This window comes from Oncorhynchus tshawytscha, linkage group LG09 (genome assembly GCF_018296145.1).
Source record: "Oncorhynchus tshawytscha isolate Ot180627B linkage group LG09, Otsh_v2.0, whole genome shotgun sequence".
In the NCBI taxonomy this organism is placed as follows: Eukaryota; Metazoa; Chordata; class Actinopteri; order Salmoniformes; family Salmonidae; genus Oncorhynchus; species Oncorhynchus tshawytscha.
In genome coordinates this window covers 66,580,335-66,600,760 of record NC_056437.1, presented here as the reverse complement: position 1 = coordinate 66,600,760, position 20,426 = coordinate 66,580,335, and the positions used below count along the sequence as shown (strand labels likewise).

The 20,426-nt window shown below is 42.5% G+C and overlaps 3 protein-coding genes and 1 pseudogene across 4 annotated transcripts in view; 2 read left to right on the top strand and 2 right to left on the bottom strand.

Moving 5' to 3' along the window:
- Positions 1-521: 521 nt before the first annotated feature.
- LOC112258449 (zinc finger and SCAN domain-containing protein 31) lies at positions 522-2,625 on the bottom strand. Its single transcript, XM_024432820.2, has 2 exons — positions 2,333-2,625; positions 522-2,141 (listed from the first exon to the last, which is right to left on the bottom strand). Exons 1-2 carry the CDS (start codon positions 2,526-2,528, stop codon positions 952-954), a joined length of 1,386 nt encoding a protein of 461 aa, XP_024288588.1. The 5' UTR covers positions 2,529-2,625; the 3' UTR covers positions 522-951.
- Positions 2,626-2,728: 103 nt separating this feature from the next.
- Positions 2,729-18,460, top strand: xab2 (XPA binding protein 2). Of its 2 annotated transcripts, none has more exons than XM_024432804.2 (19): positions 2,729-2,875; positions 4,073-4,221; positions 5,155-5,278; positions 5,531-5,728; positions 7,377-7,511; positions 7,770-7,934; positions 8,239-8,383; positions 8,845-8,996; positions 9,567-9,686; positions 9,958-10,089; positions 10,524-10,655; positions 11,139-11,252; positions 11,544-11,706; positions 12,154-12,344; positions 14,004-14,126; positions 14,574-14,745; positions 15,060-15,186; positions 15,466-15,575; positions 16,843-18,460. In XM_024432804.2, exons 1-19 carry the CDS (start codon positions 2,840-2,842, stop codon positions 16,908-16,910), a joined length of 2,556 nt encoding a protein of 851 aa, XP_024288572.1. In that variant the 5' UTR covers positions 2,729-2,839; the 3' UTR covers positions 16,911-18,460. The 2 variants fall into 2 exon arrangements, with proteins under 2 accessions (XP_024288572.1, XP_024288573.1); XM_024432805.2 differs by lacking the exon at positions 2,729-2,875 and adding an exon at positions 3,301-3,449.
- On the bottom strand, positions 5,972-6,687 carry LOC112258443 (annotated as a pseudogene).
- A 1,126-nt stretch (positions 18,461-19,586) lies between the features above and the next one.
- The window catches only part of camsap3 (calmodulin regulated spectrin-associated protein family, member 3), a 51,396-nt gene continuing 50,556 nt past the window's right edge, over positions 19,587-20,426 (top strand). The window contains 1 exon segment of the mRNA XM_042327278.1: positions 19,587-20,139. Coding sequence (XP_042183212.1) covers positions 20,007-20,139 — 133 coding nt within the window. The 5' untranslated portion in view covers positions 19,587-20,006.

Genomic DNA, 20,426 nt, shown 5'->3' with positions numbered 1-20,426 from the left:
CAATCGTGTTGCACAGATGATCAGATCTCACAAAGCCTGGTGAAGTGTTCCTATGTGTTTTAATCTTCCAAGATGTGCATCCCCATAAAAAAAAAGGAATGTCTGGAACAGCACCACCATATCAGAATCTCAAATGTCTTGCAAATGTTATATCTCACATGTAATTTTTTTCAGCAATGCTATGTATTTTATGATGAGCTGCAGGCGAGAATGCAGCATTATGTGAATCTTCTTGTTTTGAACAGCAAGTTGAAGTTGTCAGTCAGTGTAATTCTTGTTAATAGCTATCCAATAAAAAAAATACATGATTGGTTTAAATCCTATCGCTTCTCATTGAATTTTGAATTCATGCCAAGTCCTTTTTGAAGAATGTCCTAGGGTGAATTCAGTCATGTGTTCAGAACCTCACAGATAATATTGTAGGTTCAGTCTGCAGCATCACAGTCAAAGGCCAAATGTACCATGGAAGTCTCTCAAATCACCAAGAGGAATGGAGAAAAGCCAGAATAGCACACAAATGCTGAGTTTGAGAACAAAAATGCTAACTTTATTCAGAATGTTGAAGATCACTGTCATTCCTATCATAACAGGTCAACATCAGATCTAATCTATACAGATCAGTTCGGTGGTTGGGTTTGTGAAGGCCTGGATTTGGGTTATGCCGGATCCATCCATCCTGCCAGCCAATTAAATGCATCGGTGGATTTATGAAAATAAAATGAGCTTTGCTTTCAACAATTTACAGACTGTGACACTTTAGAAACACGGGCACATAAACAACTTCTGTCTGCTATTTGCATCTGGTAAACTAATGGGTAATGGATACTAACAAGTAATGGTAACTACTGTACTGATTCCATAATGCAATGCGTCTGTCCTAAAGGGCTGTTCCCCTGTCCAATGGCGGTTAGAATGCGCCTCAATCTTCTGATTAACCCGTACAAGGCATTGTCATGTTGTATTCTCCTTCTTGTTGTGAACACTCTTCATGTGCCTTCTTTGGGATTCAAGCGCTTTGAAGCGGGTACCGCAATCGGTGCACACATACGGTCGTTCCTCATTGTGCATTGTCTGGTGCTTATTCAGTGACGTTAACGTTGCAAAACATTTATAGCATTCAGAACACATATACGGTCTCTCCCCTGTGTGAACTCTCATATGCACTTTCAGGTTATCTCGTCTGTTAAAACCACGGTGGCAAACTGGGCAAGGAAACGGTTTGTCCCCTGTGTGAATCCTCCTATGCTTTGTCAGACAATCACTCGACCTGAAGCCTTTGCCACAGTCACTGCACCGATGGGGTCTTTCCCCTGTGTGAATCATCATGTGTCTTTTCAGATTACTAGTCCAGTTGAAACATTGACCACATAAGTGACAAAAAAGATTTTTCATGTGAGTTTGGAGATGCTCTATCAGAATTTCTTTGGACTCAAAGTGTTTTCCACAGACACCGCAAAGGCAATCTAGGCCTATATCCTCTGTGTGTTCTCGTGTATGTTTTATTAAAAAACTCACAGAGTAACATTTATTTCCACACACACCACACCAACAGGGAGTAGAAAGGCTTTGACTGTGTGGGTTCATATGGGATGACTCTGTGGATTTCCTTCCCTTTTTCCACATACCGGAGCTATGGCTTGTTATTTTCTGTGCTTTCTTTGATTTGAGTGGAGTAAACCTAATCCAAGGTTCTTTTTCCTCTTCATTGACACCTTCCCTGTATTTACTTGGGGTTGGAGAACAGACTGGATTTACTACAGAGAGGGGCTGAGGTTCCCTGGTTGGTTCTAATGACATGTAGCCCTCTCCATCAGGTTCTGTTTTGATCGGTTCCATTGAAGTGCTTGTTAGAGAGGCTCCCTGTCCATATTCCTCACTTTGGGTTTGGTAAAGATGTGAGGGCTGACATGAGTCCTCTTCCTGATCACAGTCACTTTTCACACAGTCACTAGAGCTAATTATGAAGAAGTCATTATGAAACTCTTCCTCCTGACTGGTCCTATGTTGCTCCTGTTGTTCCTCCTTAATTTGAGTGGGCTCTGGGTCTTCTTGCCCCAGACTGGGGCTCCATTCCTGCTCACAGTGTTGCTGCTTAGTGGGAACCTCCTCTTCGAAGACAGTGAGAGAGAGCTGCTGGAGGTCTGGGGAGAAGGATTAAACAAAAAAGTAAAAGCTGACATGTGACCATAATTACATTTACATGTATGCAACATAATGCAAAACGTGTCTTTCAGCAGGACATGTGTTTCGTGCTCAAATGTAATAAAACAAATATTTCCAATGTCGCATAACATTAATGTCAACAGGAAAAATATAATAGCTAGCGACAAACCTGTCCTTTGTAATTGTCTCTCTTGTGGTTTGAGAACGATATCAAGCTGCCTCTGTAGACGGCCGTTCTCCTCTTTTGAACGATACACTTCTTCCTGGTACTCTGCTATCGTTTTCTCAACAGCCCCAAATATCTCCTCAGCCGCTGCTGTTAAACGCTGGTTGAGAAACATTCTCAACAACTGTATTTTAGCCATTTTAGATTATCCAAGAAGACTACGCGGCTACGTGCGTTTGTGTTTGTCGACGTTTTGGCCATGCACGAGCATATCATATTTTCCAGTGTCGCGTCCTGCTGGGCTGGGGTGCTGACATACAATGTTTTCTTCGTGACTAATGATTGGATAGTCTGTTGAGTGACCGTTATACTACCCAATGATATTTCCAAAAGGGGGCGGGGTTTATTCTACGTTCTGAACACGTTGGCGGAGTCAGGAAGTTTAGTAACAATACATACATTTTGGGGTACATTTCACTTCGGGCGTTAATTTTGATCTTAAAAACAAAAATGCCCTCTCTAAATGGGAAACCGGACGTCATGTTTGTAAGTTATTTCATGAATATTGATATTTTGTTGTGGAATTGTTCTCAGCATGCTGTAGTATGTCTGCGGCCTCCTCGAACTCGGATGTGTCGATTTGAATGCCCCGGTGAACTAACGTTATATTTATCTGACAATAACACTTATCTAGATTATTGTTCATTTAGATACTGTACAGGCTACTGTGTGTGACTTCACATTATATTGTAGTAGGTTGGACACATGAAATGTTTAACAATGCTTTTTCTGATAAAAGCGAGTTCATTTCATCCGCCGTGGAGCCGTTTCATAATTTTACCGTGTGTTCCAGCTGCTTGCCGTAGCTTTGAAGTTATTACGAAAAAACAGGGCTTATTTTAGGGCATTTTTCGCCCTGCCAGCTCCTATTCCTATTCGCACCAATTTGCCCTACGAACGTTCTATTATTCACAGCCTATTAGTCCACGCCACAGTGCCTGCTTTGCTACTGTTGGCAATGAGAACTGCCCACGTTGCTGGTAGTTAAAATGTAAACAACAACAACAACGTACTCATGGAACTTTGAGGTCGTCCCATTGTTTCCAATAGGGAAGTATAGGTATGTCTGTCTATTTTGCCTAATATTTCGCAATGTGTATGTTCGATTTCGATTTTATCCCAAGTCGGACACCATTTTAATCAGGATCCTCTTCTCTTTCTAATTACTTAAGGTTGCGCAGCGTACTCTGTTGTCATCGGTCGCTAGACCAGAAATAGTTAAAAGTTGCCATTGTTTTCCCTATTTCCTCGTAATGCAGACATAAGCACACTTGGCACCATCGAGATGCGGATGTTTACTTAATTACATTACTATCTAAGAACAGATTGTAGTGGTAAAATAAAACGGGATACAGTTTTTGGTGCCATTTACACGGAATGGAATTCTAAGCGACACTCCAGTGAGAAGAGGCTCTGCCAACGTTCTATTCCATTCATTTGCTATGGGCTCGCGCTAGTCTTCCAGCTTTGTCAACGTTATTTGGGCATTTTTCAGCCTTGGGTGAATTTTGACTCGTTCTATTGTCCGGCCTACTTGTAGTCCTTTCTATCCTTCGAACAACGTTGCACTCGTTCTGAGAATAGTGCAGCGTTTTTTGAATGAGAGAAAGGTGTCCAACGTTGTTCGAAGGAGAGAAGGCTTCCAGTTGACCGTTTTGCTGTGTTGTTGGTGGGCTTTTTCAGGAGGAAGATGACCTGCCTTATGAGGAGGAGATCATCAGGAATCCGTACTCGGTCAAGTGCTGGATGCGCTACATCGAGTTCAAACAGAATGGCGTCAAGTCCGTCCTCAACATGATCTATGAACGAGCTCTGAAAGAGCTACCTGGCAGGTAGAGGCAAAGTTTCCGCATCTAGCTAGATGCAGTGTTTCCCAATCCTGGTCATGGGGACCCAAATGGTGGTGTGTATCGTTTGTTTTTGCCCCAAAATACACCCCCCTGGGTGCCCAGGGCCAGAATTGGACAATACTGCTAAAGGTTCATGGAAAATACTGTGATGTCCCAGACTGTTTGTAGTCTGTCTGTGACTAGAGGATACCGATTATGATTTTTCAACGCCGATACCGATTATTGGAGGACCAAAAAAGCCGATACCGATTAATCGGCTGATTCAAAAGTAAATAAAAAATCTAATAAAATAATAATAATAAAAAATTGTATTTGTAATGACTATTACAACAATACTGAATGAACACTTATTTTAGCTTAATATATATATATAATGCATCAATAAAATCAATTTAGCCTCAAGAAGATAATGAAACATGTTCAATTTGGTTTAAATAATGCAAAAACAAAGTGTTGGAGAAGAACGTAAAAGTGCAATATGTGCTATGTAAGAAAGCTAACGTTTCAGTTCCTTGCTCAGAACATGAGAACATATGAAAGCTGGTGGTTCCTTTTAACATGAGTCTTCTATATTCCCAGGTGTGTAGTTTTAGATTGTAGTTATTATAGGACTATTTCCCTCTATACCATTTGTATTTCATTAACCTTTGACTATTGGATGTTCTTATAGGCACTTTAGTATTGCCAGTGTAACAGTATAGCTTCCGTCCCTCTCCTCGCTCCTCCCTGGGTTCGAACCAGCAACACAACGACAACAGCCACCACATCGAAGCAGCGTTTACCCATGCAGAGCAAGGGAAACAACCACCCCAAGGCTCAGAGCGAGTGAAGTTTGAAACGCTATTAGCGCGGGCTAACTAAATAACTAAATGTCATGACTGTGTGTTCACGGATTGTTCATACGTGACCTTGCAGTTACAAGTTATGGTACAACTACCTGAGAGAGAGACGGAAACAGGTCAAAGGGAAGTGCATCACGGAGCCAGCCTACGAGGAGATCAACAACTGCCATGAAAGAGCACTGGTTTTCATGCACAAGGTAGGCGAATGCTTATATAAATTGATTTGATTTTGATTTGATTTTTTTTATTATGTCCTGTTGTCCATCCATCCAAGAGAAAATACTCACACAAACTCTGAGGAATATCATTGTCCATTCATTGGCACAGACTATCACAGAGTACATTTATGTGTGTGAGAGTATTTTTAAAAAAACTTGGAAGTAGATTTTGTCGTCTGAGATTGTAGGAATAGCATCCCACATAACTTGTTCTTCCCGTGGCTGTCCTAGATGCCGAGGATCTGGCTGGACTACTGCCAGTTCCTGGTGGCTCAGTGTAAGATCACCAGGAGCAGACGCACGTTTGACCGAGCACTCCGAGCCCTGCCCGTCACTCAGCACCCTCGCATCTGGCCCCTGTACCTCCGTTTTGCCCGGAACCTACCCCTGCCTGAGACCGCCATCCGTGTCTATCGCAGGTACCTCAAGGTAAGAGGACATTTGTAGAAGATTTGCTCCTCTGTGATTGAACTATAACCACAGCTGAAGCAACTGAAGCCTCTCTTTATGGAAGATAGTCACAGGATAAATCAGAATTCACATGAATAAACACTATTTAATTTCAAGCATGGTGATAAGAATGTGTCCTGGTTATGAGATTATAACAACACCAACCACACATCACATCGGAAACCGACAAGATATCACGCAGCATAGAAGGTAGGCCTGGAATAGATGAGTGCTACCAATAAATGTGTGAAAGCAGGCTATGTGCCGCTCACACTTGGCTGAGCAGAAAACTACTAAAGGAAGTGTGAGAAGGCCCCACATGTGCATTGGCCCTTAGGCGTATGTAGACCTGATCTCCCACCTCCAGCTGTAGTGTGACTGCATCACCCCTGTTATCTGCTGTATCAGTACTAGACTTGGGGTCAGATCGAATAGACATACACTCTCCATTCTTGAACAGGGATGTGTGGCAGTCTTCAGATGAAAGCATGAAAGAAGAAGCTGAAGTATTAGACCCCTCTTACAGGGGCTGCAAACACTCCTGTGCCGGGGGCTTTAGGCGTTGCCGATGTTAGTGATGACCTTGCTGTAGGTCAGGTTAGTGTCTTTGCTGAAAGGCCCTAATTTTCCAGTCTCTCTCAGGACAGTGGAGAAGAGCACCTTTGTCTTCTCTTTATTTCTCAGCTCCTCAAGCTGACTCTCGATGACTTTTAGCTTGGTTTCCATGGCTCCTAGTTTTTTCCACGGTGGTTTGCAGTTTTTTCCACTGTGGTTTTCAGTTTCTCCTTGACTCCGAATTCTGTAATTAGAGTCAACATGTAGCATGAGTTCTGCAGTTCTGCAGTGCATTCCACCTCATGTTCAGTCATTGGGGTGTTCTCCTGTGCAATTGACAGACAGCAGCTCAGAGACGCCATCAGAAATGCTGTAGCCTTCATCCTTCACCTGGGTTCTGATACCTCTGAGTAAACCGTATTGGTTCTGAGTAGGCCTAACCTGTTTTTATTCCAGAGTTTTCTCCGCTTCTTTTTATACAGCCAAGTTTGACGTGATCCAGTAGACTGGAAGTTGGTTTTATCGTTCTTTATTCAACCTTATTAGTCCGTAAATCAGACTGTCTGTGATTTTGTACCTAGATTGTGCTGTTCTGGCATGGACAAAGCTTACTTACTGGCCCTGTCCCTAGAGTTGCTGAACGTGTGATAACATTGCAGCGATGGTAGCTTTGTGTGTGTTATCTCCAAATCATATATCATTAGAAATTTGAAAGATTTTCGGAATATTTGGGTCAGGAGACCTCTGACCTCTAGGGTTCATATTGGAATGAACTCTATACTTTATTCCTGATAACCCTAGATATTTCTTTAGTCCTTGTAATTATTTGAAGGAATGGACAAGACAATATACATGCGTTCAAAGGATTTTCTCTCGGCTTAATGCATTTTCTAGTCTTCCACACAAGCAGCAGTGTGATATTCCAGAGTTATTAGATAAATGGTTGATTAAGAAAGCTACATTTCTATATTGGTTGTCAAGTAAGTTCTACCGTGCCAAAAGTCTATATTTCTCAAAATGAAAAGGTTATTTCTGCAACAGCCCCCTTGGATTTGACTCTCTTTCTCTGCAGCTGTCCCCAGAGAATGCAGAGGAGTACATAGATTACCTGCGTTCCTGCAGCAAGCTGGATGAAGCAGCAGTGCGACTGGCAGCCGTTGTCAACGATGAGAGCTTTGTGTCCAAGGAGGGCAAGTCTAACTACCAGGTAAGACCACGTCTGGCTCATCCTCCTTATCCCCATGTTGTTGTGTGGTTGATATCTAACGTTATCCCCATGTCGTGTGGTTGATATCTAACGTTGTTGTGTGGTTGATATCTAACGTTATCCCCATGTTGTTGTGTGGTTGATATCTAACGTTATCCCCATGTTGTTGTGTGGTTGATATCTAATGTTATCCCCATGTTGTTGTGTGGTTGACATCTAACATTATCCACATGTTGTTGTGTGGTTGATATCTAACAGCTATGGCACGAGCTGTGTGACCTGATCTCTCAGAACCCAGACAAGGTGAACTCTCTGAATGTTGGGGCCATCATCCGTGGAGGCCTCACTCGTTTCACAGACCAGCTGGGCAAACTCTGGTGCTCCCTGGCTGACTACTACATCCGCAGTGGACATTTTGAAAAGGTACTGGTCTGGATTGATGCATCCCAAATGGCACCCTATTCCCTTGTAGTGCACTACTTTTGACCAGAGTCCTATAGACAATGTCACCTTTATAACTCACCACCATATCCTTGTCATAATATATATAATAAATACCTAATATTTATTTGACATGTTTTGACTAGCTATCATGCACGTTATGAAGCTTTATGACATTGTTATGTAGTTCAAATCAAATGTTACCAAATATATGCACTGTTTTTGGGATGCGCACACACACACTCACACAGACTAATTTGAATGCTTGTGTGTTGTGGCCCACTAGGCTCGTGATGTGTATGAGGAGGCCATTTTGACGGTGGTGACGGTGAGAGATTTCACCCAGGTGTTCGACAGCTACGCCCAGTTTGAGGAGAGCATGATCGCTGCCAAGATGGAGACTACCTCCGAGATGGGGAAAGATGAAGAAGGTGGGCGCATCTCAATAGTCTAAAGTGATGTCACTCTCCTTGTCTCCTGCTCGGATCTCAAATAACTGTATAAAGGGAGATCGATTCCTTACCTAGGTATCCATGTTACTGTTTTTCCAATCCTGGCTGGTACTTTGAGTAAAAATCAAGTGTTATTTGTCACGTACACAGCTTACAGCCGGTATAAAAGGTGCAGGGAAATGCCGGTGCGCTGGTTCCTTCAACATAACACGTAAATGTAACCGAAGGAGAGTAGTCTTGGGAAGCCAGCCATTTTAGAGTATTGAGATGCACCCAGTGTATCTGGATTGTGGAGTATCACAATCTCTTGCAAAAAATAGATTTGACCTCAACAAGAATAACCTGTGAAAATAGAGATTACAAGGGGGGGGGGGTCACAGCCATAAGTGAATGCTTTGCCTTTGTCATCGTGCTCAACTCGTGTTCCCTTTCCCCCTAAGAGGACATAGACCTGGAGCTGCGTCTGGCCCGCTTTGAGCAGCTGATCGCCCGCAGGCCCCTCCTGCTGAACAGTGTGCTGCTCAGACAGAACCCCCACAACGTCCACGAGTGGCATAAGAGGGTCAAATTGTACGAGGGGAAACCACGACAGGTAGCAGAAACCAGAAGTGGGCCCATAGGAGGAGTGCTGATCCAGGATCAGTTTAACATTTTAGATCATACTGAATATGATTATATGAACAGACGGGACCAGATCCTAGATCAGCACTCCTACTCTGAGACCCTTTGTGGATACAGGCCCTGAGCTCTTAGCCCTAGTCTGACTCGGTGTCATCTCCTTGGCTCTGACTCGGTGTCATCTCCTTGGCTCTGTCTCTAATACCCATTTTATACTACTGAACCGAGGTGTACTGCGCTGGCCTGGTTCCGCATCCACTGTTCTAGCTGGAACCGTGATGTGAAATGAAAATATCTGAGCCAGCGCAGTACGGTTCAGGTCGGCATTATAATGTGAAAAGGGTTTGAGAAAACCCTGAAAAACAGTTCTTTACCGAGCTAGTTGACATCTGTGTTATTGGTAGAGAGTAGCGATTAATGCATGTTTACAGATTTCACATTTATAATTGTTTCTTAGTCTTTCTAGCTGGCAATAGGTACCTTGCATGTTCTTCCTCACATACATGTACAGTGTATAGAAGGCGTGTCTTAACCTCTTTTTCAGATCATCAACACCTACACAGAGGCAGTTCAGACTGTGGACCCTATGAAGGCTACAGGGAAACCCAGCTCTCTCTGGGTCTCCTTCGCCAAGTTCTACGAGGAGAACGAGCAGCTGGATGACGTGAGTCTCAAACTAAGGTTTCCCTATCCCATGTGGGTTGAAATCGTACTTCAAGTGTTCGTTTGAGCCTGTCTGGAGTGCCAGATGGGTAGAATTGTCACTTTTGGGACTATTCCATTGGTTTCATTGCAAGCTCGCCAAGCAAGCGCAGTAAAGTATTTACCCAGGTCTTCTCCCTACTTAGGGTGACAACAACATAGATTTAATCCTTCAACCCAAGAGGAAGTTTATTTTTTTTAAATGTTCTTTTTCCACTTTTCCCAACCATCAGGCGCGGACCATCTTTGAGAAAGCCACCAAGGTGAACTACAAGCAGGTTGACGACCTGGCTGGCGTGTGGTGTGAATACGGGGAGATGGAGCTACGCCATGAGAACTACGAACAGGCGCTACGTATACTGAGGGTGAGATGGAAACACAGGCACAACAAATACTGACCTACTATCTGTCACACACTCCAAAGACACTTACATTTGTACTTTTCTGTCATCCAGAATGATTTCTTATGCGTTTTAAACTGCTTAACATTGCTGTGTGGGCAGCTGATCTGTACTTGCGTTTTTAATCTATCTATTTAATAACTTCAGTCAATGAATACCCTCATCTAATCTCAAATTCTATGACGCAGACTGCTCTTCTCAGAGTTTCAAATATTCTGTCTATAGTTGCACATGTTTGTATTTATTTTTATTTAACCCTTATTTTACAAGGTAAGTTGACTGAGAGCACATTCTCATTTACAGCAACGAGCTGGGGAATAGTTACAGGGGGGATGAATAAGTACTGGATGCATGTCTGTGTAAATATCCCTTGACTTTCTCTCTTTCCAATTGTGTAGAAAGCAACTGCCATCCCGTCCAAGAAGGCGGAGTACTTTGACGTGTCAGAGCCGGTGCAGAACAGAGTGTACAAGTCTCTGAAGGTCTGGTCCATGCTGGCTGACCTGGAGGAGAGTATGGGAACCTTCCAGGTACTTTCTTCATATTTCCCTCTTGGGTATCTGTCTTCATTGTGTTTCAGTGGCACTGCTTTAGAAAGGAAAAGAAGGTAGCTTTGATGAAACACATCTAAGACTGCGTTTACACAGCCAGCCCAAATCGGATCTTTTGCCCCATTATTGGCAAAAGATCTGATCTTATTGGTCAAAAGATCAAAATGGGGCTACCTGTGTATACGCAGCCTAACACTAGTCAACCAACATTTCGGCAGCAAGTAGCATGGTTTCTGGATTGGATTGATTAACATTGTTTAGGTTGGCGTATTCCATGAGCTCTACTTTCAAATGAAATCATGTTAGAATAGGAGAAACTGAAAATGCATGTTGTGCATAATGATGACCCAGTTTTAGGGAGCAATCAATGAAACAACCAAAATGTGTAACAACAACGCATGTAATGACCATATGATATAACTAACAACCCTGCCTTTTGTCTTGGTCGTTTCTCCCCGTCAGTCCACCAAGGCGGTGTACGACCGCATCATTGACCTGCGCATAGCCACGCCCCAGATAATCATCAACTACGCCATGTTCCTGGAGGAGCACAACTACTTTGAGGAGAGCTTCAAGGTGACAGCGCCCACCTGCCCTGCTGCACACATCTCACTAGCCTGATCCCAGTTCAGTTGTGCTGTCTTGACAACTCTTATGGTCATTATCACGATGTCTGAACTGGGACCAGTCTAACGTTTCACAGCCTATCATATCAACACTAACTTATACTGCATTCAAACTGGGTCGTGTTCAGGGCAGAGTACCCTACTGAACAAGACCCTGACCATGCCTCCACCCTTAAAACTACAGCATTTCGATCAGTTGTTAAATCCCCTGTTGCTGACGGTCTCCATGCGCTCTCTACAGGCGTACGAGCGCGGCATCGCCCTCTTCAGGTGGCCCAACGTCTATGACATCTGGAACACCTACCTCACCAAGTTCATCGACCGCTACGGGGGCAAGAAGCTGGAGAGGGCCCGGGACCTGTTTGAGCAAGCGCTGGATGGCTGTCCAGCCAAGTTTGCCAAGAGTAAGGGACTTTGTTGTCTTTCTGTCACTTCTGTACGTTTTTATGTCTAACGCATGTTTGTGACGTGTTGCATGTCTGTCGAAGTATGATGCAAAAATAATTTCCTGATTGATAAAACAAAGTCATCATCACAGTTGCTTTTTAGCTACTGAGAAGCACCTAGGAAAGTACTGTCCTTTTACACTACCAAGACAAGCTGTACTGTGCTGGCCTGGTTACACATCCACCACATTTGCAGAAACCTTGCTGGGAATGACAGATGTTAAAATACCATGACCGAGCCAGCTCCGTACGGTTCAGGTTGGCATGATAGTATGAAAAGGGTGTTCCATGTATCTTTCAGTTTGCTGCTGGTATCCCTTTGTAATAGTGGCCTCTTATTTATGTGGTACTATCCCCCCCAGCTACGGGAATGATGAGTGAAATGTTTTCTGTTCTGATTGACAGCCATCTACCTGCTGTACGCCAAACTGGAGGAGGAGTTTGGGTTGGCGCGTCATGCCATGGCGGTATACGAAAGAGCCACGCAGGCGGTGGACAACACGGAGAGGCATCACATGTTCAACATCTACATCAAGAGGGCTGCAGAGATCTACGGCGTCACCTACACCAGAGCTATATACCAGAAAGCCATCGAGGTAAGAGTGTAGTGGCGCACACACAGGTGCATCTCAATAGTCTAAATCAGGGCCTGTGGGTGGTTTGAGTTAAAAAAAAAAAGAGATTCTTCAAAGTAGCCACCTTGATAGTTTTGCGCTCTCAACCACCTTCATGAGGTAGTCACCTGGAATGTATTTCAATTAACAGGTGTGCCTTGTTAAGTTAATTTGTGGAATTTCTTTCCATAATGCATTTGAGCCAGTCAGTTGTGTTGTGACACGGTAGGGGTGGTATACAGAAGATATCCCTATTTGGTAAAAGACCAAGTCCATATTATGGCAAGAACAGCTCAAATAAGCAAAGAGAAATAACCGTCCATCATTACTTGAAGACATGAAGGTCAGTCAATTCAGAAAATTTCAAGAAGTTCAGTTGCAAAAACCAAGCGCTATGATGACACTGGCTCTCATGAGGACCGCCACCGAAAAGGAAGACCCAGAGTTACCTCTGCCGCAGAGGATAAGTGAATGAGAGTTAACTGCACCTCGGATTGCAGCCCATATAAATGCTTCACAGAGTTCAAATAACAGACGCATCTCAACATCAACTGTTCAGAGGCCTTCATGGGCAAATTTCTGCAAAGAAACCACTACTAACAGACACCAATAATAAGAAGAGACTTGCTTGGGCCAAGAAACACGTGCAATGGACATTAGACCAGTGGAAATCCATCATTTTGTCTGATGAGTCCAAATTTGAGATTTTTGGTTCCAACCATCGTGTCTTTGTGAGACGCAGAGTAGGTGAACGGATGATCTCCGCATGTGTGGTTCCCACCATGAAGCATGGAGGAGGAGGTGTGAGGTTGCTTTGCTGGTGACACTGTCTGTGATTTATTTAGAATTCAAGGCACACATAACCAGCATGGCAACCACAGCTTTCTGCAGTGATACACCATCCCACTGTGATATGCCTCCAAATTCACCTGACCTCAACTTAATTGAGATGGTTTGGGATGAGTAGGACTGCAGAGTGAAGGAAAAGCAACAAAAGAGTGCTCAGCATATGTGGGTATTCCTTCAAGTGTTGGAAAAGCATTTCTCATGAAGCTGGTTGAGTGAATGCCAAGAGTTTGCAAAGCTGTGGCTACTTTGAAGAATCTCAAATATAAAATATTTTGATTTGTTTAACACTTTTTTGGTTACTACATGATTCCATATGTGTTATTTCATAGTTTGATGTCTTCACTATTATTCTACAATGTAGAAAATAGTACAAATAAAGAAAAACCCTTGGATGAGTAGGTGTGTCCAAACTTATATATATTCCATGGGGGGGGGACAAACTCGATATCCTTTCAAATGACTAAAACCAAATAGACGGACCTACATTCATACTGTTTCTTGACTGTCTCCAGCAAGCTAATAATCACTGAAATGAAAGCTAGACAGTCGGTGAGCATTAAACATTTTCCAAAAGATGGATATTGGAAAATGTTTTGCTAATTCTGACAGCGAAAATGATAACACATTTTCAGTGCGGCCCTCCGGACCTCGTTGAAGAATGAAAGCAGCCCCCATGGCAAAATGAGTTAGACACCCCTAAATTAATCACGTGATTTTTATTCATTGTTATGCCGTATATGGTTATGCAGCTGATATTTTCCAATATATAATATCATGTTGTTTTTCTTCCAGGTGCTTCCAGACGAACACTCCAGGGACATGTGTCTGCGCTTCGCTGACATGGAGAGCAAACTGGGCGAGATCGACCGGGGACGAGCCATATACTCCTACTGCTCTCAGATCTGTGACCCAAGGGTGAGCTCTCACACTGACCCAGGGTCCTGTTCATTAGTGCACACTAGAGCTGGGCAATATGGACAAAGATCCGTATCACGATAAATTGCCTGAATTGATGCGATAACAATAAATTTTGTGATGCGCTTAGAACATTAATGTGCTACCACTACTACTAGTTTGATAGTTGTAGCCATCAATTGTGCCATTAACAATCACTCAGCAAACATATTTAATTTCAAACTTCACGTTTCTCTAGTGTAGGCTACTTATCGCAATGATTTTTGGTTTATCGTCCCAGCTGTAACGCACAGCGTAGAAAAACGTTGTTGAACGGAAAGCAAGCTGTTCTTATTGGACAATCCACGTAGTCCTTCTCTGTTTCAGTCCTTTCCTCATTTTGGTGGAAACACAGGTTCGTGTTGAGTAGCGATAAAATGTTTCACTCCCTGTGTGTGTTTGTTTCAGATGACGGCCACGTTCTGGCAGACATGGAAGGAGTTTGAGATCCGCCATGGGAACGAAGACACTATCCGGGAAATGCTGAGGATCAAGCGTAGCGTCCAGGCCACGTATAACACACAGGTCAACTTCATGTCCTCACAGATGATGAAGGCCACCACCAACGCCACCGGCACCAGTAAGAACGCACACACACACATGCGTGCATGCATACACACATGCATACACACATGCATACAACCATATACGCACACACACACAAAACCCACACACACACACCTTTGGTCTCCAATGATGGCACAACCTTATCAAGCATTAGATGTTTTTCCTATAAGAGATTGATTAATCGATTAATCTCATATGTTGATTTTGAAGTGTCATTCTCACATCTGTAGATGTTTTTCATGAAAAACACAGGCCAGTTGGGGCTAGGTTAGAGTTAGGGTTAGGGTGTACCTTTGTATCTAACTCTGTTATTCTATGTGTGTGCAGTCTCAGATCTTGCCCCGGGCCAGATGGGGCTGGATGATATGAAGCTGTTGGAGCAGCAGGCCCAACTGCTGGCCGCCGAGGCTGAACAGGACAAACCCAAACTCAAAGAGAAGATCCTCTTCGTCAGGTCTGTCACCCCCCCCACCCATTTAGCATCCTTTCCGTTGACCTCTGAAACCGCCAACTGCAGACCAGGGCCCGTATCAGAATAGGAGTGCTGATCTAAAATGTAATATCATAATGAATAAGATAATATGGACAGATCCTAGATCAGTAATCCTACTTTGAGACATTTTGTGGAAACGTGCCCAGGAAGAGGCCAGTCATTTAATATAAATACAACAATGTAGAAGTGGTTCAATACTGGTCTTAACCACTGTGTGTCATTGTGAATCTGTTTGTTTAGGAGTGACACGTCACGCAGCGAGCTGGCTGAACTGGCCAAACAAGCCAACCCTGATGAGATTGATATTGATGATGAGGATGAGGATGGTGATGAAGACCAGGGCCCTGAGGGTAAGTTACAACACCACTGGGAAGGGGGGGTGGTTGTTGAGCAGGGAGCAATGCTACAGAACATTCACATAGAAGTGGATTGTGTAGATACAGAAAATGATTCTGTCATAGAATATAGAACCATGCCAACCTTATACCTTACATTTCTATCTGCAATGTTTTGAATGTTTCACATGATTGAATTTTTCAGCTGTTTTCTTGAAAACCCTAATAAGAATATTTAAACAAATAAATAATATACACACACACACACACACAGTACCAGTCAAAAGTTTGGACACACCTACTCATTCAAAGGTTTTTCTTTATTTGTACTATTTTCTACTTTGTAGAATAATAGTGAAGACATCAAACTATGAAATAACACATATGGAATCATGTAGTAAGCCAAAAAGTGAATTTATATTTGAGATTCTTCAAAGTAGCCACACTTTTCCTCGATGACAGCTTTGCACACTCTTCGCATTCTCTCAACCAGCTTCATGAGGTAGTCACCTGGAATGCATTTCAATTAACAGTGTGCCTTGTTAAAATTTATTTTGTGGAATTTCTTTCCTTAATGCATTTAAGCCAATCAGTTGTGTTGTGACAAGGTAGGGATGGTATACAGAAGATAGCCCTATTTGGGAAAAGACCAAGTCCATATTATGGCAAGAACAGCTCAAATAAGCAAAGAGAAACGACAGTCCATCATTACTTTAAGACATGAAGGTCAGTCAATCCGGAAAAGTTCAAGAACTTTGAAAGTTTCTTCAAGTGCAGTTGTAAAAACCATCAAGCGTAATGATGAAACTGGCTCTCATGAGGACCGCCACAGGAAAGGAAGACCCATAATTACCTTTGCTGCAGAGGATAAGTTAGTTAGCGTTACCAGCCTCAGAAATTGCAGCCTAAATAAATGCTTCACAGAGTTCAAGTAACAGACACATCTCAACATCAACTGTTCAGAGCAGACTGTGAATTAGGCCTTCATGGTTGAATTGTTGCAAAGAAACCACTACTAAAGGACACAAATAAGAAAAAGAGACTTGCTTGGGCCAAGAAACACGAGCAGTGGACATTAGACCAGTGGAAATCTCTCCTTTTGGTCTGATGAGTCCAAAATTGAGATTTTTGGTTCCAACCGCAGAGTCGATGAACGGATTATCTTTGCATGTGTGGTTCCCACAGTGAAGCATGGAGGAGGTGGTGTCATGGGGCTTTGCTGGTGACACTGCATGGTGATTATGTAAATGTGTGTTTTCCTTATGTTTGTCTCTCCCTCCAGAGGTGCAGCTGGAACAGAAGAGCGTCCCCACCGCTGTCTTTGGAGGGCTGAAAGAAGGAGAAGATTGAATACAGATATGACATCACTGACGAGCTCCCTGGTCCACGAATGGAGCCTTTTCAACCCCTGTAAAATGTATGATGAGAATAGATTGTATGGAATGTGAACTTTGTCATTGACCTTTTCTTTGTTGTTGACTGTAAGGGTTCTTGCTCTACATTCATAGATTGTCAAGTCTGCACCAGATCTGTGAATAAAAATCAGATTTATGAATAGAATGTAAATGTTCCTTATTAAAAACAATTGAAATGCTCCTTTCTAAAAACAATATAAATGCTAAGTTTCCTTCTTAACATGAGGACCAAGGCACACTTCAAAGATAACATGTTTAAATTACGATGGCATGTTCAATAGAACAACATTTTTAAAACCTCTGACATCTTTTGGCATGACTTTTGTCTGGTAGTTTTTATGATTTTGTTCTATTGAACATGCTACAGTATCATAATAAAGAGTGGCTTGGTCCTCAAATTAACCCTTTAACCAAAGAGCGCCTTCAACCTACAAAGATCTACTAGTAGTGTATCCTAGCAGCACTTTTTATAATTCTTTCTACAAATGCTACCTTGATGTTGTGATGCATTAAAGCAAAACTAGCATTGGTAGCACTGTGGCACTTTTCCTACAGTTGATATAACTGTTTGCTACAGTATTGTATGTCTTGGCATTGCAATTATTTAAACCTGCATGACATTGAGCCTGTTCACAATGGTTCTATGAATTTGATGTGTAAACTGCTGACATAACTCTTACTGTAAGTCCAACACCATGACTGACCGGGTCTGTGCAGCAGTGCTTTGCTTCAGAAAGACAAAGGGGAGTTTCCTGCCCTAGAAAAACAGGAGGAGTAGTTATGCTGGGTGAATAGGGAATATTTCATTGATACTGGAGCTGGGAGTTGTAAGTAACAAGAGATGCATTTTACAGCCTTGTCATGCTCCCGGGCTTATTGTTTTCGATTTTAAAAACTAGCACTCACACTAGCTGGAATTCAACAATTCTTAGGAATTAGGAACGTGGCATCCTATATTGGATCTGAGCAGTATGTTGTGTATTATAGCCTAAAGTTATATAATTTACACTTCCACTTTAACTAACCCGTAAACCAGTTTTTTTACTGATTTGTTTGTATTGTTATGAAGGGAAATGAATAACCCTAGAACAGGAAAATAAATAGGCCTAGCATTCTCTTCTATCCAGTGGTGTAAAGTACTTAAAGTAAAAATACTTTAAAGTACTACTTAAGTAGTTTTGGGGGGTTTCTGTACTTTACTATTTATATGTTTGACTACTTTTACTCCATTACATTCCTAAAGAAAATAATGTACTTTTTACTCCTTACATTTGCCCTGACACCCAAAAGTACTCGTACATTTTTAATGCTTAGCAGGACAGGAAAATTGTCTAATTCACACACTTATCAAGAGAACATCCCTGGTCATCCTTACTGCCTCTGATCTGGCAGACTCACAAAACACCAATGCTTCCTTTGTAAATTATGTCTGAGTGTTGAATTGTGACCCTGGCTAGCTGTCAATAAAAAATACAAAAAATAAAATTGTGTCGTCTGCTTTCTTAATATAATAAATTTTAAATGATTTATACTTTTACCTTTGATCCTTAAGTACATTTAAAACCAAATACTTTTAGACTTACTCAATTAATATTTTACTGTGTGACTTTTACTTTTACTTTAGTTATTTTCTTTTAAGGTATCTCTACTTTTACTCAAGTATGAAAATGTTGTACTTTTTTCACCACTGCTTCCATCTCCTGTTTTAAGTGATCGGTTAGTTATTCAGAGAAAGGAATCACCCTGGAACGGAGAAGAAATAGGCCTTAGCGTTCTTCTCTTCCATAATTAGATGAAAATAGTTGAGAGGTAATCCTCTCACAGGCTGCGTCCCTAATGACACCCTTTTCCCTACATAGTGTATTACTTTTGATCAGAGCCTTATGGGCCCTGGTCGAAAGTAGTGCACTATATAAGGAATAGAGATCCATTTGGGACATAGTCACAATGTTACTGCTGAGAGAGCTCTTGGAACTTTCAAGGCCATCATGTGATGTGATTGGGAGATCTGTGTGCCTGCTGAGAATTCTGTGTTTTCTGTGTGGTTTGCAAAGCTTGAGCGTTGACTGGAAAGTGGAAAGAAAAGAAATCAAGGCCTAGGCTCCTATTTCACATGTTTATTTTAGTACAATTTGGGGGTTTGTGGCAGTCCATGTGTTTTATTTTGATAGAAGTTGCTTATCATTTGGTGGGCTGCTTTTTGTTCAAAACCACACAGAGTAGGCCTACTTGAGACCTGTGATAAAAATGCCTACATTGCATTATCATTTATGGCACCTAGGCCATTTATGCACCTGTTTAATTAAAACGTATAGACCTACAATGCATATAAATCTCAAAATGCATCATTGTTGGCGTTTTCTTTTACCTGTATGGTAGGTTTCATGGTCAGAGGACAATATTTGGAGACAAGTGTATGGAAACCTCCTTTGGGCTATTTGCTCAATTCAACACGGAAGGTTTCACCCACCTAATTCATATTATGCCATACCTAATGCACCTGTCATCATACCGCTACCTGCTGGTCGCGTTCACAAGATTGAGAACCCGCCCCTTCACTCTTCCTCAAACGCGATTGGCCAGTCGGCTGAGTGAGTGATGCCATTGTGGAGCACCTGGAAATCAGTCATCGACGGGGCTCCAGCCTACTGTACAGCGCTAACCAAACGTTAGCAATGCGGACGGCGAAACGGGAAATAAAACGCCTTTATTTATTTATTTTTTTATAACCCAATGTGTTGGGGCTTCAGTGGGGCTTTAAGACCGCGCGCCTTCATCTTATGACCATTTTTTTTTTTTGGGGGGGGGTCTGTAATCAGGAGAGAAACGGGATATATCCTTAGCTGGGGCCCATAGTGTCTGGATATTTCCCGAGAAAACGATTACACACATCCGTGTTCCTCAGCCACAGTGTTATGGAATAGGAAAAATAAAAGAATGAATGCTTGATTTGAAGCTTTTTCTTTCGCCACCAACTATTTTCTAGGTCTATATCTCCCTCCGGTTACCACGGCCCGTCTGCGGACTTGCTATGGTGGACTCCAACGCGATGAGGAAGACTTTTGTAGTCCCGGACATAAAACCTTTGGATCTGTATGATTGTACCAGGGCAAAAATATGCGCAAGTGTGGGATGGGTCTTGGCCAAATCTTACGCCAATGCAGGTATGTGGCCTAGGCTATTGTAGCCGAACGTTTATAATGTTTTGTTCTGTGTTTTTCCTACATTCCCCTCCCTCCCATGTAATCCAGCATTGTTCCCCGACTGTCAGTGTAATGAAAAGCGCGTGCATGAAGGTGAACTGACTGCGCGTTGTGTAAACTCAGCGATTTTGGGCACACAAAGAGTCGCCTACAGTACGTTAGAGGTGGGACAGAGAGCGTGTGTGGGATGTAGCCCTTCTCGGCACCCCCATTTCAACCCGAATAGCGGTCCTTCCTCAGATTCCCAG